The following is a 25,038-nucleotide window of genomic DNA, read 5'->3' as shown; positions in this document are numbered from 1 at the left end:
AGATAAGGCTGAAGCACTCACAGCAAGTAGCACCAAGGAAATGACCCATTGAGGGCATCCTCCAGTGGCCCCCAGCACCACAGATACCAGTCTTCAGCCAATTCAAGTTCAAGTCCTACCTGCACAAAAGGAGTGTAAAAACATCTCTTAATAGATTGATTTAAAAATGACTCTGCCTTAACTTCTTAGGCTCTGCTGGGAAAGCTATGAATTTCTCCGCTCGCTATAGACAGTATTATTGAACCTCACCTCACACTGCCATCAGTCTTCTCTACACGAGGGAGATAGGGCTTTTCTCATTGGAGCGAAGAAGGACGAGAGGTGACTTGATAGAGGTGTACAAGATGATGAGAGGCATAGATAGAGCAGATAGCTAGAGGCTCTTTCCCAGGGTGGAAATGTCAATCATGAGGGGGCATAATTTTAAGGTGATTAGGGGAGATGTCAGAGGTACGTTTTTTACACAGAGTGTGGTGGGTGCATGGAATGCACTGCCAGCAATGGTAGTAGAGTCAGATACATTAGGGACTTTGAGCAATTCTTGGATAGGCACATGGAAAATGTACAATGAAGGGTATGTAGGTTAGCCTGATCTTAGTGCTGTACTGTTCTATGTTTGATGTTGTACACCAAAACGCAGGTGGGGTGATTATTGTTTTAGGAAGAACCACTGTTCATTCCCAGACTTGACCTTCCCACCCCCATTCCAATGCCAATCTCTTTGACCTTCGCCTACAATGAGTTCAGAGTCAGCCTCAGGAGCAATATCTAATTGATCGACCGATTCAGTACACCTGGTTTGTCTCAGGATTGTCCTGTGGTAGAGAGGTTTAAGTCAATAATTGCTGCCGTCTGCCATTCGCCTGGTGGAGACAGATGGTAGGTCTTCAACCAAAGCCCCCTGGGAGGGTGAAAAATTCCACTTGTGCTCAGACACTGTCCACCTGAAAGAGTTTGTTTTCTGTAGATATCTATTGAACCAAGTCTTCTTTCGATCACACTGAAGCTTTGCTGTCAGTTTGGGGTGGCATGGTGGCTCTGTGGTTAACACTGCGACCTCACAGCGCCAGGGACCTGGGTTTGATTCCCAGCCTCGGGTAACTGTCTGTGTGGAGTTTGCACATTCTCCCCATGTCTGTGTGGGTTTCCTCCCACTAATCCAAAGATGTAAGGTCAGGTAGATTGGCTATGCTAAATTATCCATAGTGCCCAGAGATTAGATTAGATTCTGTGTAGGTTAGGTGCATTAGTCAGGGGTAAATATAGTAGGGGGGATGGGTCTGGGTGCGTTGCTCTTCGGACGGTCGGCATGGACTTGTTGGGCCGAAGGGCCTGTTTCCATGCTGTAGGGATTGAATTCTATTCTAAAAGATGGCACCTCGAAAAGTGTGGAACCTTCTCAACACTGGGCAAGCAGCGCTGATGTTTTTTAGATTAGATTATTTACAGTGTGGAAACAGGCCCTTCAGCCCAGCAAGTCCACACTGACCCTCCAAAGAGCAACCCACCCAGACCCATCCCCCTACACCTAACACCAGGGGCAATTTAGCATGGCCAATTCACCTAACCTGCACATTTTTGGACTGTGGGAGGAAACCGGAGCACCCAGAGGAAACCCACGCAGACACGGGGAGAATGTGCAAGCTCCACAGAGACAGTTGCCTGAGGCGGGAATTGAACCTGGATCTCTGGCGCTGTGAGACAGCAGTGCTAGCCACTGAGCCACTCTGCCACCCAATGTTCTCAAAGTCTCCAAAGTGGGATCCAAACCCACAATCCTGTGACCCAGAGACTACAACACTACCACTGAGGCACTAAACGTCAACGCACTCTCTCAGCAGTCCATCTTGTACATTCCTGTGGGAAATTCCAATTGTATTATATTACCCAGGGTAATCCATTACCCCAACAAGATATCACTGAGGCTGAACTAGACTCCAGGATGGCTTCCACACACACAGCCGTGTGGGAAGAGTAGAAAAACAAAGAGACGAAGACAAACTAACTTACATGAGCGACTGCAAATCATCATGGAAAGTTTTACGATTTTCCCGATCGAATTTAAATTTGACATTCTCCACCAGTTTCCGTAATGATTGCACTGAAGTGATTTCCCACACACACCACCAGGCTCAAATTGCAGCCAATTCCATGTGTTGAAGACAAGGTATAAATTTAAAACAATTATCATGTCACTTTGAGTAAACTGCAGGAATATATTAGTTACTCATCACTGCTTTATTGGGCGCCTGCAGTATAATATCTGATCTGCTAACACACCAGATTTTTCTAGATTTATTTTTAATTTATGGACCAGCAATGTTGCTTTCCCACCCATTCCTACATGCCCCAGGAAGGAGGGGGCTTTCTCAGGTGGCATTTCTATGTATTTCTGGCTGTCTCGCACCTCACAGCGTGGAAGTCATACACTGGTGTGGTCTGTAGTTACGTACTAGAGATGAATCATCATTCCTTCCAAGTCCTCTCAGCCCATTGCCTCGCCCTTCGCCCTCCTTCCAGGTGAAACATTGATTTACTCATACTTCAGACAATTTAGTTTAATACATAAGCTCATGCTCACATTGTGGTCAGTCTCCTGTACGCTGGCGAGACCGAACGTGGATATGGCGTTTATAGTTTTAAGGAGCATCTCTGCTCAGCCCTCAAGCATGGCTGTGAGCTTCCAGCACTTGAGGCAGCTCAGTGGCTAGCACTGCCACGTTACAACACCAGGAACCTGGGTTCCATTCCAGCCTTGGGTGGAGTTTTGTTTTGTTTTATATTATATCACCCAGCGTAATCCATTGCCCCAACAAGATATCACTGAGGCTGAACTAGACTCCAGGGTGGCTTACACACACACACACAGAATAACAACAGAAGATGTCAAAACGACACCGGTCCTGTTTTGTTTTCTTTCTGGGTGGAGTTTTTTTTCTGTGAGACACAAAACAACAGCATTGACTCTCTCCTTTCCTTAAAACCTGTGTCACCTGCAAGATTTTTCAGGTCGATAGAATCCCTATGGTGTGGAAGCAGGCCATTCAGCCCATCAGGTCCACACCAACTCTCTGAATAGCAACCCACCCAGACACATTCCCCTCCCCTATCCCTGCGTTTTCCCATTGGTTAATCCACCTAGCCTGCACTTCCCTGGGCACCATGGACAACTGAGTATGGCCATTCCACCTAACCTACACATCTTTGGAGTGTGGGTGGAAACCAGAGCAGCAGGGAGGAAACCCACCCAGACATGGGGAAAATGTGCAAACTCTACGCAGATAGTTACCTGAGGGTTATAATGAACCAGGTCCTTGGTAGCTGAGGGGCAGCAGTGCTAACCACCATGCCACCCCCCCCCCCCCCCCCTTCCCAGATGGAAGATCATTGACCTGACCTGCTAACCCTGTTCCACTCTCCACAGATGCAATGTATTTATAGCATACCCTACTTGTATTTGCATGTAGCACTCAATTAAGACTGAGATCTAGACAGCGAAAGCAACCTTGCATAAAATAATAATTTGTGTGAGGTTCCATTTTCTGAGATGATTCCACAAATCTGAAAAACACAAAGCTGACAGCTTTGAAAAGTCAAACGGGAACACAAAGGTTAGTATCATTTTCAGCCAGATTTGCTTTGTCATTCTAAACCAGGGATTCAATGGGCTGGAATTCTAATGTCAGGTTGGGACACTAACATCCAATGATTTCCATGTTCCGATGGCTCCTGCAATCCTACTTTTAAATACAAGTGGACTAATTAGACAGAAGGCAAGCTCAGCAACCAAGCAGAGGCTCTGAGCCCCTGGAGTTGGAGCTACCTTCCCAGCACCAATGGTAAAAGCAGAGGGCGGCCATGTTGGAGACTGTTGCCACCTTATCCACTGGAGCAGACAGGTCCTTCAAATGGAATGTGAGGAAAGTGGATGTGCATGAGAAGGATAGAAGCAAGTTTTCAGCAGCACCCATTAGACCAACAGAATAAATTTTGAAATTATTGCAAGTTGCCAGGATACAATGGTGAATCTGCACATAAATGGGTGCAAAACTGTAAGGGATCACTGATAAAAAAAAGTTAAAAATTCAAATCTTGAACTGACAGATCCCTTAACAATCTCCTTAATATGCCCAAGGAGCCATTAATTGGCAGTGGTTAGACTTCCTGCTTCTTCTGTCTTGCTGGACCTTTAAAAATTCACCTTCGTCCAGGGGGAATTGGGATCCCAAAGTAACCTCAAGGATCAGAGGGTTCAAAAGAGATTTCCCAGGACGTTGCTGGATATGGAAGGTTTGAGTTATAAAGAAAGGCTGGATAGACTAGGACTCTTTTCACTGGAGCATAGGAAGTTGAGATGTGACCTGATGGAAGTTTATACAATTATGAGGGCTGTAGATAGAATTAATGATAGTTGTATTTTCTCTAAGATGGGGAATTTCAATACCATGGGGCACATTTTTAAGGTGAGAGGAGGGAGAGTTTAAAAAGACATAAGAGACAAATGTTTTACACAAAGGGTGGCTTGTGTGCGGAATGAAATTCCTGAGGAAGTGGTGGATGTGGGTACAATTACAACATTTAAAATACATCTGGATAGATACATGAATAGGAAAGGTTTGGGGGGAAATGGGCCAGGAGCAGGCAGGTGGGACTAGTTTAGTTTGGGGATTATGTTCAGCATGGACTGGTTGGACCACAGGGTCTGTTTCTGTGCTGTATGACTCTATGACCAAGTGTTTTAATTCCTACCTGCACCAGGCCCTCAGTAAATATGTGACCAGTATCTCTACTTTGAGAAGGGCACAGCTTCATTTGGTTCTTGATTCCCTTGTGCACTCCTGCCTCTGGAGAAATTTCCCAGAGATGGGTGAGGACCGGATCCACTGCTTGTTTCACTACATCCAGGTGTGCTAGTTATAGAGCTGTTTATTTGTGATTTTGCAGACGCTCAACACTTTGACACCAACAAAGTGAACCTCCTGTCCTCCACCAAGTAGTATCTGCCATCTCCATGGAGACAGCCTCCATGGCCTGAAGAGGAGGACGGTCAACACAGAATGACCAAATCCACAACAGACATGATGAACATGAAGGAGTTGAGTCTCCAAATCCAAGCAAATAACAGCTAATAATATTAACTTTAAACACACCTCAAAGGAATCCTCCAAGGATGGCTCAGTGATTCGCACTGCTGCCTTACAGCGCCAGGGACCCCAGTTCAATTCCAGCCTTGGCTGGCTGACTGTGTGGAGTTTGCCCATTCTCCCAGTGTCTGCGTGGGTTTCCTCTGGGTGTTCTGGTTCTCTCCCGCAATCCAAAGATGTGCAGGTCAGGTGGATTGACCATTGTCCCATAGTGTCCAGGGATGTGTGGACTAAGTAGACTATCCATGGGAAATACTGGGTTACGGGGGTGTAGGGGGTTGGGGCAATATGGGCTCGATGGGTCGAATGGCCTGCTTCCACACTGTAGGGGTTCTATGATTCCTATTGCAGGTCCTGTAACTCCTCAGTCCTGGTACCTATTTCACCTGGTGTTAATGCCTAAACTCTAGAACTGCTAGCCCTCTGAAACAAAACAAGATGGCAGAGGAGTAGCAGCATAGCGAGCAGGCACCTGCCCAGGGCTCATCTGCTCCATCCTTTTTTACTTTTTTTTCCTTCCTTCACTGTTTTGTTTTCTTAATCTACTTTCCTTCTGCGGGGAGCAGGTTTGTGCAGCGCAGAGGAAAGTGAGGAGAGTGAAGTCCCCCAGCATCTGAGGCAACGGAGAGATCTGGCAACCCCAGGTTGAGCTCATTGCAGTCTGAAGGTTAGGGTCTAGCATGGTCTGGAGGTGAGGTCTCGCGCAGTCTGGAGGTAAGACCTGGCAAGATCTGGAGGTAAGACCTAGTGTGATCTACAGGTGAGGTCTGGCATGGCCTGAAGGTGAGGCCTGGTGCGATCTACAGGTGAAGCCTGGCACGGTCTGGAGGTGAGGCCTGGTGCGATCTACAGGAGAGACCTGGCACAGTCTGGCGGTGAGGCCTGTTGCAGTCTAGAGGTGAGGCCTGGTGCGGACTGGAGGTGAAGCCTGGCGTGGTTTGGAGATGGGGCCTGGTGTGATCTACAGGTGATGCCTGGCATGGTCTGCAAGCAAGGCCCAGTGCAAACTGGAGGTGAGACCCAGTGCAGTTTGGAGGCGCGGCCTGGTGCGGTCTGGAGGTGCGGCCCGGTGCAGTCTGGAGGTGAGGCCCAGTGCGGTCTGGAGGTGAGGCACGGTGCGGTCTGGAGGTGGGGCCTGGTGCGGTCTGGAGGTGCAGCCTGGTGCAGTCTGGAGGTGAGGCCTGATGCGGTCTGGAGGTGAGGCCTGGCATGGTCTGGAGGTGCGGCCTGGTGTGGTCTGAAGTTGAGGCCCAGTGAGGTCTGGAGGTGTGGCCTGGCGTGATCTGGAGGTGCGGCCTGGTGCGGTCTGAAGGTGAGGCCCGGTGTGGTCTGGAGGTGCAGCCTGGCGTGATCTGGAGGTGCGGCCTGGCATGGTCTGGAGGTGCAGCCTGGTGTGGTCTGGAGGTGCGGCCTGGTGCAGATTGAATGTGAGGCCTGGCGCAGTCTGGAGTCAAGGCCTGACTTAGTCTGCTAGAAGGACTGTAATGTTGAACTTTTTATTACTTTATTTTTGTAATTCATTCCTAAGATCCTATACGTAGGTACCTTTGTAAGATGGAGCAGTTAGTGGTGACTTTGTAAACTTTTTATTGTATTCATGTGAGTCCATGTAACAATAAAACTAATTCTAATTCTCGGAGTGGAGCTCCAGAATTGGAGAGCCTTAATAGCGCTACGATTGTGGAGGTGGACAGTTAGGGGTTGCCTTCATGTTAGAGTAATACACACCTGACAGGGAAATATCTGAGAGTCTCAGACAGAGTCCAACTCTGGCTGACAATACCTGATAGGGCCTGTAAGACCTGGTGTACTCCTGGACCAGTGAGTGCTTGTTATCAGTGTCACATTAGACCTGTATCAACATTGGTATCTCAAACAATATTTACACAGCCAATGTGCATGCGGAGACTACTTTGTGGCATGGCTTAGCTGGATATGTTTGTTTATGTATTTCTAAATGTTCGAAGATTTTACCAAAATTCTGCTGGAAATATGTTGGAAATGTTGTAGTGAGAATAACTAGGAATGGGGGACTTTAGTTAATAAAATGGACTCCTTAATAAATAGATAAAGGGATTCATCATTAGTGGACTGAAAGGATGCTGAAATACTGGCCAGGGTAGACAAGCAGGAGGCTTGAAGAACACAGCAAGCCAGGCAGTATCAGGAGATGGAGAAGTCAACATTTCGGGTGTAAACCTTCTTATACACAAAACGTCGACTTTTCCACCTCCTGATGCTGCTGTGTTCTTCCAGCCTCCTGCTTGTCTACCTTGGATTCCAGCATCTGCAATACTTCCGTCTTTAATAATGGCCAGGACATCAAAGTGAATGATACCCTGTTCTTTTTTTTAGAACTGGGATGTTTTAACTCCAACTTGAGAGAACAGACAGGGCCTTGAGTTAATCAATACCTCAGAACATTGCTAACAATGCACACCCTCAATACTGCTTGAGGGTGCACTGTTAACTGCAGTGTGTTTGAATAACAACAAGGACTGCAACATCGTTGTGCTTCATTACTGCACATGAAAGATTGAAACAGCCCTTCAGTGTAGAGAGAAAGGACCGAGGAGTGACCTGATTGAGGTCATAAAATTTATGAAAAGAAAACAATAAAGAAGATGTTTCTGCTTGTGTGAATTAGGAGTCATATATAAGGAAGTCATCAGGAAATCCAGCTGGGAAATGCAGGGGAAAGGTCTTTACTGAGAGAGTGGTTAGAATGTGGAACATGTTGTCAGGTGGAGTGATTCAGTCAAAGAACATAGACGCATTCAAGGAGAAGATAGATAAGCACTTGATGGAGGAAGATAGAGAGGAATTTGTTGTTAAGGGATATGTGAACAGGGGTGGAACAAAGCTTTTGTGAAGCATGAATATGGGTATGGTCAGGGTGGATGACCTATTTCTGAGTTGTGAGAATAAATCGGCCATCAGTACATAGTAAAATTCCATTAAAATGTCGAAAGTGCCTCTATTTTCCCTGCCCCTCTGGTAAAAAACTCTACAGCAGGTAGGCTTCCATTAGATTATTCTTTATATACAAAAGAAATTAATGTCGTGTGATTTCTGTGCATTGTTCCTGCCATGAGAAACTTAATGGACACACTGTGGCCCAGTGATCTTCTATTAGCTTCCAGCACCTTAGCTGCAACGTGCATGTAAAACCAGAGAGACGACAGTCAATTCACAGACCTAACACACAGGCTAAAAAGAAAGATTCACATAGAGGGCTTTCAACAATTACCAACATCTCAATGTGTTTTGCGTCCAGTGAAGTACTTTGTGTAAAGTCAGAAACACGGCAGCTAGTTTGGGCTCAACTTTCACAAACAGTAACAAAACAACGACATTAAAAAAAGTTAAAAATCACACAACGTCAGGCTATAGTCCAACAGGTTTATTTGGAAGCACAACCTGATGAAGGGGCAGCGCACTGAAAGCTAGTGCTGTTGGACTATAACCTGGTGTTGTGTGATTTTTAACTTTGCTGAAAATGTGTTGCTGGAAAAGCGCAGCAGGTCAGGCAGCATCCAAGGAGCAGGAGAATCGAGGTTTCGGGCATGAGCCCTTCTGGCACCTCCACATCAAAATAAACAAAGAACTTGAAATTCTTGAATACTTGAAATTCTGTTTTTGAACAAGGTAATGACTATTGTTTGAAAGGGTTAATACTGTTGGGGTTCCTCCAGAACCAGGGAATATGGACTTGTGGGCAGAATGGATATCGAAGGAGGGACACCTAACATTTGGTCCTCCTCAAAGTCTCTGTAAAAATATGACCTCTAACTATTTGCAAACATGCAATAGACTATGCCTTATTAACTACAAGTTAGACTAGGAAGTGCTTTTCCTCTTCCACACTAAACCAAGCAGACCCTGTCGATTCCTCCCCTTGAAAAGGATGGTGGGGACAATCTTCATTATGAGCGGTAGATTGAAGAGTCATGAGCTGCCCTGCCCACGCAACATTGACTAGATATTCATAGGGATAAGTATCGAGGGATCAATACTGGCAGGGACACAGGCACTGTCTCCCAAGCTCTTTATTTGAACATCAGCATGGGACCATTTCTATCCACTCAAGCAGGAAGATGGGGCTTTGATGGGCCATCTCCTCGGGGGGATGGCAACTGCAACATGCACCCTCTGTACTGCACCATCCTTCTTGGGCTCTGGTCATGGGTTTAAACCTGGAATGCTGTGATTCAATGGAGAGAATATTACCCAGTGAGCCATGGCAGGGTGAATTCTAAAGGAAATGCTAACTAAAATTATTCTCTGGCCAGAAAGAAAAACCTAACCTTTCCCTCCTGGAAACATTCCACTGCTGTGGGCGCAAAGCATAGGAACTGGAGGAAGCCATTCAGCCCCTCAAGCCTAAACCATTCACCAGCTGATCTGTATCTGAACTTCACTGCCCATCTCAGGTTCCATAACCATGATTCTTGCTGGATTTGACTTTGCTCAATTGGCACACTGCAGCTGGGATGCTAGCCAGACCAATGTCCTTGTTGTTTCCTGTCTGTGCGGTGACTGGGTGGATGTTGTTCAGAGAAATGCCATTGCACCCGAATGTCAAACATTCATCTTCTGAAGCACACTCACGACTCCCAGCTCACGGCTAGTCAAAGATCACAAGATGTGGCTGGTGGAAGCATTTCAAAGACACCCTGAAAGCTAACGTGAGGACGTTCTGACAATGAGGTGCCTGTTTTGGACTGGGGTGGACAAAGTCAGAAGTCACATGACACCAGGTTATAGTCCGACAGGTTTATTTGAAATCACAAGCTTTCGGAGCGTCGCCACTTCACCACCTGACTGTAACCTGGTGACTTCTGACTATGAAGATGTTCCACTTTGACACCCGAAATGGTTAGAAAGTGCGCTGAAGCTCGATAGATGGTGATTCCTGCTCCATAAGGTGTAGCTGGCTTTGAAACAGGCAGATGATGAGGGAGAGAGCAAGGTGTAAATTCAAGGAGGAACCCCTCACTGACTCATCAACACACTGTCTAGATTACTGATGTGGAAAGTGGATTTTAGATTTTTTTTAAATGCTCTTTCTCCCTCAGGCTTTGACTTTCTTGTCCATTTCCTTTACCTTTCACTACTGTATACACTCCTATCTGTTATTATCTCTCTCACCTTCTGCCCCTTTTCTCTCTCATCTAGGAACTTGTAGTGAGAAGGAATGCCTTAGTTAGTTAGCATGAAGATGCAATGTCTGAGTTCACTCTGAATGGCCAAGCACTTTAAGCCAGACGTATTGATTTTACCAATGGAAGGGGAGGAATAGAGAGTGATTTGAAAAGGAGAGCAAAAAGTAAGTCAAATAAAGTCGAGAGCAGGTAAGTTAAAAATCTATAATTGCTAGCAGTTCATATCATACTCAAAATGCAAGCAAGAAGATTGAAAGAGGGAGCCCATTTATCTCAGTAAACACAGTGTATTTGTCTCTGTTGGCACTGATTGCAAAACTTATGTCTGTGCCTGGTATTCAGTGATTACAGCTGAAGCACTGTCGACACTTGTGGATTTTAATGAATAGTCCTCTAGGGATGCAGTTGGCTGAGCATAAGGCAATATGAGTCAATTAGAAGTAGACCATTATTATCTCTCCCTCACCAGGCAGTTGTGAGATACACAACCACAATAAGGCTGCTAACTGCATCCACACTGGAGCAATTGCAATGAAGCATCAGATTGCTACAGGGACACAAATTGAATTTCTTGCATCACTCTTCAGCTCCACTGAGTTCTGTATTTTTTCTCTGCTGCGATGAAAAGTTTGGATATGCTGGAATTGTATTCTTTGGAATAGACAAGGTGAGGGAAGACATTAATATGCATTAATGATTTAGACATGAATGTAGCGGGTATGATCAGTAAGTTCACAGATGACATTAAAATTGGTGGTGAGGTATATAGCAGGGACGAAAGCCTTAGATCACAAAATGATATAGACAGGCTTCCCTGGTGCTGACCTCCTTATACCTTTATCTCTCATTCCTGGTCAGTGCTGTTTCGGCACCTCCCCTCACCTCCTATAATTACACTTGTGTCCATCATTTCATTCTTGTTAATTGTCTCGGGCTGTTATTATATCTGCCCATTATTTTATTTCCTTGCATGAACGTGGTAATACCTCTGTCCCCAGCTCCACAAACCTCTAGGTCAGAGCTCCCCTAACATTTTCTCAGTGTGACCCTACTCCAAGGCTTGAAAATTGCCTGACCATCTCAGTGAGAACAGTGAGAGAAAAGGGGTTGGGAGATTGTGTTACTTCATTGTCACCCCCACAGCATGTGCCAGGAATGTTCCTAGCAAACACACTGCATGGGCTTCAGCCAAATGGCCATGTTTGAAAGTCCACAGACAAGGAGGGACTATCATCAGTCAAGAGGTAGTAGCTTAGAGAATCAAGAACATTGGCCGATCTCAGTCTGAGGGCTTGGGCATGGTTTGTTGGGTGCTTGCACAGGCAAGGTCAGGGTCTCCATATCGTTACAGTCCACGAAGTGGGCTGCAGTTCGCCTTGAATGCTGAAACGCTGCAATGTTAAGCTGGGCAATAGGGAAAGAGGCAAAAGTGAGGACTGCAGATGCTGGAGATCAGAGTCTAGATTAGTGTGTTGCTGGAAAAGCACAGCAGGTCAGGCAGCATCTGAGGGGCAGGAAAATCGACATTTCAGACAAAAGCCCATTAGGGAAAGAGCCTTAGTCTGGATTGTAACATGGTGTCGCACTACGGCCTGATCAGTTTGAATCTTGTAGCTGCTGTTACAGAGTCATGAAGTCGTGCAGCACAGAAGCAGACCCTTTGATCCAACCAGTCCGTAACCCCAAACTAAACTAGTCCCATCTGCCTGTGCTTGGCCCATTTCCCTCCAAACAGATCCTATTCATGAACATAACCAAATGTCTTTTAAACATAACTGTTCCTGCATCCACCAGTTTCTCTGGCAGTTCCCTGCCAGTGCTATCCTCGTAGTTATGGGATGTTACTATAATCAAGTAAGAACTGTAACTACTTGGCAGCCAGCGAGGCAGTAGGCTGCTAACACAAGCCAGCCTTCAAAGTTTGAACGGCTCTTTCTGGTTACAATGTTCAGCTTGATTCCCTAAGCTGCAGTTATGATGTCAGCTGATCGGACAGCTGATGATGCAAAGCAGCAACACATTTATGAATTTGTTATGATGTCTCACCTTTGCCACCTATGTTCCCTCAGAAGCTTCTCTTCCTCAATGCCGTTCCACTATGTCTGCTGTGAAGGGCTATTCTTCACTGGCCAGTGATAAACCTGGTGCACAACTGGGTTTTAAATGTGGCACCAGAGATGGGAATCCCAAAAGATCCCACCGGTGATCATTAACTCCGCTGCTAATGAGCTCACACTTGCTCAACAGCAGAACCTTGGAGACCTGGGGCACACACAATGGGGTGGTCAGTGGAGAGTAATATGAAGATTCAGTACAGTTCACAAAGAGAAACCCTGCATGAAACTGTCCAAAATCGGCATTTAGCTGATTTTTGGTAAACATTTTGCCTTTATCTTACAAGGTTACATTATGACACTAAATACCCTCTTGCTTCTCCAACTCTGAGCTACATTGCAATCTCCCCCCCTCCCAGTGTATCATCAAAGTCTTTAACTTGAAATTTCCTCTTCAAATCCCTTCCCACCTTCAAATCCTGCATGAAGTTCACCATGCTTTTAGTTAAGTCTCTTAAGTCTAGATTTGGGTTAGGTCCACCATCTTTGAGATGCCTTCCAGGATTTTGCAATACTAGATGAAAGCAAACATACTTCTATATTAAACTAGTTTACAGAGGTACAAAGATTGAACAACTGTGTGTATTGATAACAAAGGGATATAAACTCAGGAGTGGTATCAGGACCAACTTGGAAGGACTCTTTTTATAGTAAAGTTGATAAGGATTATTTTACCATATGTAGCTGCTGAAGCCTCTTTAATCATAATATTTAAAACCATATTATACAAGCAACTAGAAAGTAGAAATATTGATAGGTGAGGAGGAATTACACAAGATAGATCACATGTGAAAGCACATGAATAATGGGACAAATGGCGTTCTTCTTTAGTAATAATATCAATGAGTGGAAGTTCTCTCAAACTTGAAAACTTACCCTCATGACCCAACTGATGAAATTATAATCACAAGAAGTCAAAGTGACATTTATTCTGCATCCACTTCTGCAAAACCAAAACTAGAGGAGATGAGTATAAAATGGTTGCTAACAAATCCTTTCAGAAATTAAGGAGAAGGTTCTTTACTCAGGGAGTGATAAAAATGTGGAAGGCAGGAGTTACTGAAGTGCATGGTGGAGATTCATTCAAGAACAACAACACAAGGGAGGAAGATGTGGAAGATATGCCGATATGAAGTAGGGAAAGGTTCAGACCTTTTAAAAAACTAATTCAGGGGTTGTGGGTACCACTAACAAGGCCAGCATTTGTTGCCCATCCCTTAATTGCATTTGAGAGCAATGGCTGTGAATCAGGAGGCACATTTAGGCCAGAACCAGTAAGGATGGCTGATTTCTGGAATGCACTGGCTGGGAGGGTAGTTGAGGCGAGTAACCTCGCAACCTTTAAAAAATACTTGGATGAGCGCTTGAAGTGTCATAACATTCAAGGCTATGGGCCCAGTTCAGGAAACTGGGACTATGGTAGGTCACAGTATATTTTGGGTAGTGCAGACTCAATGGGTCAAAGGGACTCTTCTGTACTGTTTCGAGTCAGGGTCACAGAGTTGTACAGCGTGGAACCATATCCTATGGTCCAACCCGTCCATGCCAACCAGATATCCCAACCTAATCTAGTCCCATTTGCCAGCACTTGGCCCATATCCCTCTAAACCCTTCCTATTTATATATCCACCCAGATGCCTTTTAAATGTTGTCATTGTACCAACCTCCACCACTTCCTCTGGCAGCTCATTCCACACTTGCACCACCCTCTGTGTGAAAAAGTTGCCCCTTAGGTTCCTTTTATATCTTTCCCCTCTCACCTTATACCTATGCCCTCTAGTTTTGGACTCCACACCCTGGGAAAAAAGACCTTGACTATTTACCCTATCCATGCCCCTCATGATTTTATAAACCTCGATAAGGTCACCCCTCAGCATTCGACTCTCCAGGAAAAACAGCCCCAGCCTATTCAGCCTCACCCTAGAGCTCAAACCCTCCAACCCTGGCAACATTCTTTCTGAACCCTTTCAGGTTTAACAACATCCTTCCTATAGTAGAAGATTGTATGATTCCTTCCCAAAAAGGGCATGAGTGAACTAGATGGGATTTTACAACAATCAATTCTGGTTCCATGGTTACCATTACTGACACCAGCTCGAAATTTAATTAGAACAATAATCTGGATTATAAATCCCACCAGCTGCCATGGATTTGAACCTTTGTCCCAATGATTTGGGATTACCAGCTTCAGTGACATAGCTAATCTCTCTCAGAATGCTGGGACCAACTGGCCTATTTTTTCTCTGTACATTCCTATCGGGGAGAAAGTACAGAAGCTTGAACACACGCACCAGCTGGTTTCAGAATAGTTTCTATCCTACTGTTGTTAGAATACTGAATGGACTCACAAACTCTTAGCATTCGCCTGTACCTGTGTTTTTGATATTGCCACTGTTTACCTATTATTTACCTATCTATGTGACTTAACTCTGTGATCTGCCTGTATTGCTCGCAAGATGAAGCTTTTCACTGTGCCTAGGTACACGTGACAATAAATTCAATTTAATGCAATTTATGTAAATTTATGGATTGTAATTTAAGTCGACCCTGGGCACAAAGTAATATTTGTGTGTGAGCCATGTTGGTGCAGAAGTGTGCTTGGCCAGTCGGAAACATTTGTGAAAACCTTCAAATAGAGGCAGTCTGTCTGACATTTGCTTGCCTGCCTTGGACAGACTGTAACGTACCTTTTTGGTTTTGTCCATGGCCTTCAGAATGGAGATATTGAGCTGCTCCAGAGCTGACAGGACACTTTCATACTCCCCTAGATGTTCAGAAAAATACTCTAGAAAAACAACAAAGTCAGAATTTTTAATCTCCTCCTTCACAAAGCCTCAGGCATGCGAGCATACCTCCTATGCTCGCATACAAATCATTTATATAAATGACGAAAAGTAGAGGACCCAGCATTTGTTACTTCTTCAAAAAACTCAATCAAATTTGTGAGACATGATTTCCCACACACAAAGCCATGTTGACTATCCCGAATCAGTCCTTGCCTTTCCAAATACATGCACAGCCTGTCCCTCAGGATTCCCTTCAACAACTTGCCCACCACCGATGTCAGGCTCACTGGTCTACAGTTCCCTGGCTTGTCTTTACCGCCCTTCTTAAACTGTGGCACCACGTTGGCCAACCTCCAATCTTCCGGCATCTCACCTGTCACTATCGATGATACAAATATCTGAGCAAGAGGCCCAGCAATCACTTCCCTAGCTTCCCACAGGGTTCTACGGTACACCTGATCAGGTCCTGGGGATTTATCCACTTTATGTGTTTCAAGACATCCAGCACTTCCTCCTCTGTAATATGGACATTTTTCCAGGTGTCACCATCTACTTCCCTACATTCTATATCTTCCATATCCTTTTGAAGATCATTCAGGATTTTAGACACTCCAATTGATTCATCCCTCACTCTTCCAAACTCCAGCAGAAACAAGGCCAATCTTTCCTCCTAAGATAACCCACTCTTTCCAGGTATCAATCTACTAAAGATCCTCTGCTCCACCTCCAAAGCATAAGAAGGAGACCAAAACTGCACAATATTTGAGAGCAGGTCTCACTAGGTCTCACTAGTGTCATGGATAACTGAAGCATAATGTAATTACTTTTATGTTCATTCCTTCTCATAACAAAGATTAGCAGTCTGTTGCCCTTCCTGATTACATGCTGTACCTGCATACTAATCATTTGTTATTCATAGGCTGCATGAGGGAAGCTCACCACCACATTTTCAAGGTACGGGCAGTAGATACTGGCCCTGCTAATGATGCCACGTCACATGAATGAATGCATAAGAGCACCTAAATCTCTCTGTACCTCAGAAATCCGCCATCAGTCTCCATTTAATAAACTGTTTTGTTAACTTCTTCCCGCCAAAGTGAACTTCACATTTCCCCACATTACACTTCAGCTGCTAGATCCTTTCCAACTCCCTCAACCTGTCGATATCCATCTGCAACCTCCTGATGTGTTCTTCACCATACCCTCTCTGACCTATCCCAACCATTCCTGATGGTTACCCGAAATGTCGATTTTCCAGCTCCTCGGATGCTGCCTGACCTACTGTGCTTTTCTAGCACCACTCTAATCTTGACTCTAATCTCTTTCATATGCCAATTTAGCAACCATTCTTTTTGCCTCAGCTAAGTCATTGATTTAAATTATAAAAGTTTGAGGCCCTAGTACAGACTCCTGCAGGATTCCACTTGTCACAGCCTACAAATCAGAAAAAGGCCCATTAATGCATCCGCTGTATTTTCTACCAACCAGATAAACCTCTACACATGATAACATGTTACCTAGAATATGCCACCCACTAGTATATATTACAACATGTTATGGGATCCCACCTTGTCGATTACATTGGTATTTTTGCTGGGAGGGCAGTTTGAACAATAAGTCTTCAGGATTGGAAAGAAAACACAAGTGCCTGTGATGATCGGTGATATTCTGTTAAAAACTGAACAAAGAATCTCAAATCTAAATCAACAAGGCAGGGTTGACCTCTACCAGTGATTGACAAGGAGAGAAAACCAAGGGAAGAGCATACTTACTTTTATTGCCATTGTTTGCAATTCACACTATCAGCAGCCCCCTTGGCAACTGAGGCACAACATTGCTCAATGTGCCCCAACAGAACAGCCAGGAGCTTTGTCTATCTTTCCAGATGAATGATCAGATTTGACAGAAACACTGCAGATTAACCGGGAAGACGATGGAATTCCTTCAAAGGGTGCAATGGGGAATCTGAGGGTCGTCAAAGCAGCTGCGTACACATGTTGTTGCTGTGACAGTTCCCCTCGGATTCACCCAGACACATCATTGGAAAAGAAAGAGAATGTTTAGCATTAAGAAGAAATGGTAGGAGGGGAAAGGGGCAACAATATTATTGACTTACCACACAACTCCTCTGTGTCCAAGTTGCTGTTTTAAGGAGAAAGTGAAATTGGATTACAACAATGCCTTTAGCAATGGCTATTAAAAGTATCAAATAATAAATGTTAATCATAAGTATCTCATAGGAAATAGCACAATCCATTTCAGCTTCATATCTTCAGTCTGAGATCATTAGTTGCAAGTGATAGTGACTTTCGCCAGTCATTGATACAATTAGAGGATCTAGTTTTGAGGTGGCTGTGGTCCTGGACTAGTAACCCATAGATAGCCCAAAGGACCTGATTCCCTGGACTGTCCATCTATGGAATGCAACAGCTTAGGAGTCTGGTTAGCTCAGTTGGTTGGATGGCTGGTTTGTGACACTAACAGTGTGCATTCAATTCCCACACTGACTAAGGTTATCATGAAGCATTCTGCTTCTCAATTTCTCCACCTCCCAGGTTAAACTATCGCTATCATCTCTCACTAATGATAGGAAGGATATTATTAAATTGGACAGAGGTTGGGAAAAGATTTGACAGAATGTTGCTGGAAATTGAAGGCTTGAGCTATGGGGATAGGCTGGGCCTTTATCTCATTGGAGTTTTTTTTTTATTTAAAAAACATACTTTATTCATGCAAAAATCTCTTTGTCTATCTACATTGACAGGAGAGTGGTTCAGTTCTGCACAGTAGCATATCAAGTAAACAAACAAAATGTTGGACTTTGACTCTATCCAATAAAAATCAAAGACCTCTCTTACACATACAATACTAATAGTCACATACATTTGAGGCACGAGGAGAGTCAAATAACTGAATGGACCCCCATTTACTTTGAGCAGGAAGACCTCAGACAGTGGTCTTTCCCCACTGCGCCTTGGCGGCAGCTGACCCAAGCTTCAGCGCGTCCCTCAGCACATTGTCCAGGACCTTGGAATGTGCCCTTCTGCAACACTCAGATCAAGTCAACTCTTTACACTGGAAGATCAACAAGTTTCGGGCAGACCAAAGAGCGTCCTCCACCAAGTTGGTGGTCCTCCAGGCACAGTCAATGTTTTTTTCACTAAAGCCCTGGTCTGAGCTTGATTATGCTAACAGTAATTCACAGCAAATCAGAGGCTACATTTTCAACACGTCCAATCTCCTTTCCACTGAATCATGGAATCCCTACAGTGTGGTAACAGGCCCTTCGGCCCAACAGGTCCACACCGACCCTCCGAAGAGTAAGCCACCCAGTCCCATTCCCCTACCCTATTACTCTACACTTACCCTGACTAACCTACACATCCCTGAGCACTATGGGCAATTTCATGCGGCCAATTCACCTGACCTGTACATCTTTGGACTGGAGGAGGAAACCGGAGCACCCGGAGGAAATCCACGCAGACACGGGGAGAATGTACAAACTCCACACAGACAGTCGCCTGAGGCTGCAATCGAACCCGGGTCCCCGACGCTGTGAGGTCACTGAACCAGCACTTATATATAGAGCAATTTCACCTAGTACATTTTCTCCCATGAATACTGACAGTTTTAATGTGTATGCTGAGAGACTCCAGATCAGTTTTGAGCTGTCAATCTAATGGCTAAGGTGAACAATGCAAATCTCTCAATAGAGAATCAATTTAATTGGGTTTTTGCTCTTGGTACCTTCTCAACAACAGAAACTGAACTCATTTAGCACCTATGGCATAGCTAAATATCTCAGGCACTTCACAGACATATTATTAAACAGAACTAGATTCCAGAGTTACACGAGGAGGTCAGGACTGAAGGACAGTCTTAAAGGAGTAAAGTGAGATTGAGAAACAGAGATGTCGAAGGAGGAGAGCTCCAGATCATAAGACCCAAGCATGAAAGGTTGGCATCTAAAAGTGCAGTGATGAAAATCAGGGATACCGGGATCAGCCATGGAGGAGAACAGGGGTCTCAGATTGTCATAGGCTGACAGAAGTCAAAGTGATATGCAGGGGATTAGACCTGAAAGAGATTTGTAAAGCAGGAGAATTTTCAGATTGACATGTACCAGTCAAAGAGGCAAAGCAATAGAGTTTTAAAATCATTTAAAATTCTGACTCTGGGGTAATAGGATACACGTTCTAGACAACTGTCAGGGAACAAACTGAAAACTGAAAGGGTACACAGTGGTGTAGTGGTAATAGAACATAGAACAATATAGCATAGAAATGGGCCCTTCAGCCCACAATGTTGTGCTGAATATAACGCCAAATTAAACTAATCCCTTCTGCCTGCCCTTCGTCTAAATCCCTCCATTCCTTGCATATTCATGTGCTTATCTAAAAGTTTCTTAAATGCTCCTATAATATCTGCCTCCATCATCACCCCTGGCAGCATGTCCCTTACTCCCACCACTCTCTGTGTAAAAAACTTACCTCTCACATCTCCTTTGAACTTTCACCCACTCACCTTCAATGCATGTTCCCCTGGTTTTAGACATCTCAACTCTGGGAAATAGATTCTGACCATCAACCCTATCTATGCACCTCAAAGTAGACTTGGATCAAGTCTCCCCTCAGCTTCCGCTGCTCCAGAGAATATCACTGGACGTTTTTTAATTCATTCATGGTGCATGGGCCTTGCTGGCTGGTGTATATAGAGAATGCTGGAGAAACTCAGCAGGTCTGGCAGCATCTGTGGAGAGAAAAACACAAGTGGACAGCACAGTGGCTTAGGGGTTAGCACTGCTGCCTCACAGTGCCAGGGACCTGGGTTCAATTTCAGCCTTGGGTGACTGTCTGTGTGGAGTTCATGTTCTCCCTGTGTCTGCATGGGTTTCCCCCGACAGTGCAACTATGTGCAAGTTAGCTGGATTGGCCATGCTTAATTGCCCATAGTGCACAAGGTAGATGGATTGGTCTTGGGAAATGCAAGGTTACAAGATGCCTTTGGAGGGGCGGTATGGACTTGATAGGCTGAATGCCCTGCTTCCACATTATAGGGAATCTGTGACAAACAGTTAACATTTTGAGTCTGATGTGACTCTTTTTCAGAGCTGTTCCAAAGACTCACAAACCTCAAAGAAAAGAAATTCCTTCTCATCTCAGTCTTAAATCCGTGCCCCTTTATTCTGAGTCGATGCCCTCTCTAATCCTCGACTGTCCCATGAGGGGAAACATCCTCTCAGCATTGACCCTGTCAAGTCCCTTAAGAATTCAAAATGTTTCAATGAGATCACCTCTCATTCTTCTAAACTCCATGGAGTAGAGTCCCAAACTGTTTAGCCTTTGCTCATAAGACAATTCCTCCATCCCAGGGATCATCCTAATGGACCTTTTCTGAATCACCTCCAATTTGTGTTTAATTCAAATCAACAGCCCCCAAAGATGCAAACAGGAGTCGCCCCCCCCAGGCCACAAACTGCCACAGTATTCACCATGGAGCACTGTTTAAACCAGATGTTTTGGTAATAACAACGCATCAATTTTCAGTCATACTTTCAATTAGCCATATCCTTGGTTAAACGTACAGAAAAGTCGCCATGTTGTTACTTCATTTTGTTTCACAGGCTGTCTGCTGCATTAAACAATCTAGTGGTTTCTTAGCTACAATGATTGAATCCAACTGAAATGGAGTTAATGTCTGAATTCACAAAGCTCATGATAACTCTGATCAAGCACTTTACCATCAAGTGATGCCACTCTGCCTCAGGGCCCTGCTGGATCCAAGACAATTCCATGGCAGCAGATAAGAGACTGACAAGATTGATTTGTGTTGGAGCAGTGAATGTTGCTAGATTTAATGCCAAAGGCAACTGCTAGCTCTTCCACTTTTACGCTTGCTTTGTAATAAACCTTGTTTTCAACGACTGTCATTTTTTGAAAGACTTAGAAGGTCACACAGATGTACAAACAAGGAGCAAGAGGAGGCCACTCAGCCCTTCAAGTCTGTTCTAGCACTCAATAAGATCGTGGCTGATCTGATTTTAGCCTCAACTTGACATTCTTGCATATCCCCGATAATCTTCCATGCCCCTGGTCATCAAGAATCTCTCTACTTCTACCTTAAAAAGGTTGAAAGATTGTGTATTCACTACCTTTTAATGAAAGGAATTCCAACCCTCTGAAACAGAAGATTGTTCCTCATCTCTGTCTTAAATGGTAGCCATGATGTGGAGATGCTTCTGTTAGACTGGGGTGCACAAAGTTAAAAATCCCACAACACCAGGTTATAGTCCAACAGGTTCATTTGTAAGTACCAGCTTTCAGAGCGCCGCTCCTTCATCAGATGACAAGTGGGGCAGGGTCATAAGACACAGAATTTATAGCAAAAGCTCACAATGTCATGCTAATAAAATGATATATTAAAGAAACCTCGATGCTGTTAAGTCTTTCATCTTTTAGAATGGGTTGTAGGTTTCAGTTCCTTAATATGCAAATCCTAGAACTTCTTTGAAGTCACATTCTCAAGATAACATAAGGCTTTATTAATAAAAAGGTGACATCTCGGCTCAGACAATGTATTAAAGATGTAAGGTTAGACTCTGTCTATATCGCAATCTTGAGTTAGACTGGGTCTATTTCCAAAGAAGGAATTTATAAAATGCTATATTGATTGACAGCCTGCATTGACTGACTGATCTAAACTCTGGTTTCCAGCATCTGCAGTCCTCACTTTTGCCTTGCAGATTTAATGTGTTTGAGCAAAAATAGAATGTATCTGCAAATACAATTTGCAAATGCAAATCCACCCCATAGACGTGTGTGTGTGTGCATGTGAGTGTGAGTGCGCATGAGACAGTGTGTGTGTTTGTGTATGTTTGCATATGCACATGTTTGGTAGAGTGTGCGTGTGAGTGTGGCAGAGTATAAGCCTGTGAGAGCGTACGTACATGGATGTGAGTGTGGGGGGTGTATTTGTGTGTCTGAGAGAGAGCGTGTGTATGAGAGAGGGTCTGCATGTGTGTGTGTAAGTGTGTGTGTGTGCGTGTGTGTGTGTGAGAGTTAATAGTGTGGTGGGGTCAGCTGTGCTGTGACATGAACCCAAGTTCCCGGTTGAGGCCACCCTCATGGGATGGCACATTATAGATGAGGATGAGCACCTCATCAAGACTTTCCCCACAATTCCACTTCTCACCTTTAAACAACCACCAGAGCTCAAGCACATCATTGTTCACAGCAAATTGCCCAGCATTCAGGACATTGACCACAACACCATACAACCCTGTCATGGCAACCACTGCAAGACATGCCAGAGTGTTGACATGGATACCACCATTACATGTGGGTACACCTCCCACCATGTAGGCGGCAGGTACTCATGTGACTCGACTAACGTTTTCTATCTCATACACTGCAGGCAAGGATGCCCCAAGACATGGTACATTGGCGAGACCAAACTGACGCTACAACAACGGATGAATGGACACAGCGCAACAATCGCCAGACAGGGATGTTCCCTTCCATTCGGGGAACACTTCAACGGTCAGGGACACTCGCCCTCGGATCTTCGGATGACCATCCTCCAAGGCGGATTTCGGGATATGCAACAACACAGAGTGGCTGAGCAGAGATTGATAGCCAAGTTTGGCACACACACATTTGCATTTGCAGAATGGTATTTGCAGATACATTCTATTTTTCCTCAAAAAACATTGAACCTGCAGGTAGTCAATCCATATAACATTTCATACGTTCCTACTTGTAAGTAGAAGCAGTCTGACTCAAGATCGGGATACAGACAGACTTTAACCTCACACCTTTATTACTTTGTCTGAGTTGAGATGTCACCTTTTTTTGATACAATCTTATCTTGAGAATGTCACTTAAAAGAGATTCTGGGATTTACATATTAATGAACCGAAACCTGCAACCCATTCTGTAAGATGAAAGACTTAACAGCAATCTAGGGTTGTTGAATATATCATTTTAGTTGCATGACACTGTAATCTTTTGCCATAAATTCTGTGTCTTATGATCCTGCCCCACTAGTTACCTGATGAAGGAGCAGCGTTCTGAAAGCTAGTGCTTCCAAATAAACCTGTTGGACAATAACATGATGTTGTGGATTTTTTAACTCTATCTTGAATGGACAATCCTTTATTTTAAAAGATCATCCCAAATTCTAGATTCTCCCACAAGAGGAAACATCCTTTCAACATCCACCTGGTCAATACTCCTCAGGATCACATATGTTTCAGTTAAGTAACCTCGGATTCTTTAAACCCCAGAGGGTACAGGCCCAGCCCTGTGTCTGTTCATAAACGAATCTGCCCATTCCTGTTGGTATAAAGTTAGTTTCTCTCCCTTGCTATTTCTGTGGTTTCTTATCACAGGTGGAAGAAGGTGCTCAGCTAGTCTGTCAGTCACTCAGTCTGGAGCAGCCTCAAATAACTCACCCGAGTGAGAGGAGCTGTATTGGTCTCTGATGCTGAAGCGAAAAGAAGCAGAATAATTCTTTTCTTGCCAGCAATCAAAATTGTAAGTTTAAACGTGAAACTTTGGCATCCGAAAGCACCAAAACCCAATATCTAGGAATGTGGAAACAAACTGAAGACATATTTCTGTGGGTGGGAATGCAGGGGTTATGTGCTGACAGCAAGAAACTGAACAAGAACTTGTGATGAGGACATTCCACCTTCTACTTGGGGGATTAGGTGCTGAAACTCACAGAATCCAGTGCTTCACAAAAGGGAAAAAAAAAAGGAAAAGTTTATCAGTTAATGCAACTTATCACTAACTGAGGATTTGAAATTTAGAATTTGTAGTGGTTGGTGGTGTTTTATTCAACATTCCCCTTCCTCCCCCCATAACACACACCTGGCACTTCCTCCCAGGATACTGCTCAGCTAGAAGTGGTTTTCTATCTGAGTCAGAAGGCTGTGGATTCAAGTCCCACTTCAGAGAGACTGCACACACGATCATGTATGTGGACACTCTATTGCAGCACTGAAGGAGTGCTGCACTGTCAAAGGTACCGTCTGAGGCTGAGGAACCATCCACTCCTTTAATGGATATAAACAGCCCGTGCCACTATTAGGAAGAAGAAATCTGTTAATACCTGGTTAATCATGTTGCTAAGTTTGTTCATGTCTTGATTTCAGGTAAAGAAGAAATAGTTGGGTGGATATTAATTGTTTGAGCGTATTTATATAGGGGGCATCTGTAACATTGGGGTGTGGGCAGCGGAAGGAGCTGTAAGACCGAGTAGTCAATAAACTTTATCCCCAAAGGGAAATGTCGTGGTTTCTGTCTCAACCAATGGGATTGGATCTATAGAAAATCTATCCTTCATTCAACATCACAAAAACATGTTTGTCGTGTTATTGTGTGAAATTTAGTTGTCATTTCTCTCATTACAACCTTGATTATATAAAAGGACAAATGTATGGGGAACACAACCAACTGCAAGTTCCCAACCTAACTTGGAAATACATCGCTGTTCCTTCTCTGGATCAAAGTTCTCAAACTCCATCTCTACTAGCCTGCAGTGAACCTGAATGCAGTAAGAAAGCGGCTCACTTCCACCTTCTCAAAGGGGCAATATCGGACTGGCAATAAATGATTGCTTCTGATGTTCTGAGAAAGAATTTTTATAAATTTAAAAGTACTTAGAGTCACAGAGTCATAGAGATGTACAGTACGGGAACAGACCCTTCGGTCCAACCTGTCCATGCCAACCAGATATCCCAACCCAATCTAGTCCCACCTGCCAGCACCCGGCCCATATCCCTCCAAACCCTTCCTATTCATATACCCATCCAAATGCCTCTTAA

At 44.3% G+C, this 25,038-nt stretch overlaps 1 protein-coding gene across 1 annotated transcript in view; it reads right to left on the bottom strand.

Moving 5' to 3' along the window:
* LOC122559921 (N-terminal EF-hand calcium-binding protein 1-like) overlaps positions 1-25,038 on the bottom strand; it is a 136,390-nt gene that overhangs the window by 43,511 nt on the left and 67,841 nt on the right. Inside the window, exons 4-5 of the mRNA XM_043710029.1 lie at positions 17,326-17,351; positions 15,111-15,208 (exon numbers count right to left, since the gene is read on the bottom strand). Coding sequence (XP_043565964.1) covers positions 15,111-15,208; positions 17,326-17,351 — 124 coding nt within the window. The remainder of the gene's footprint in view (positions 1-15,110; positions 15,209-17,325; positions 17,352-25,038) is intronic.

The sequence above is a fragment of the Chiloscyllium plagiosum genome, chromosome 20 (assembly GCF_004010195.1).
Source record: "Chiloscyllium plagiosum isolate BGI_BamShark_2017 chromosome 20, ASM401019v2, whole genome shotgun sequence".
Lineage (NCBI taxonomy): Eukaryota > Metazoa > Chordata > Chondrichthyes > Orectolobiformes > Hemiscylliidae > Chiloscyllium > Chiloscyllium plagiosum.
This window is presented reverse-complemented; position numbering and strand designations above follow the sequence as displayed.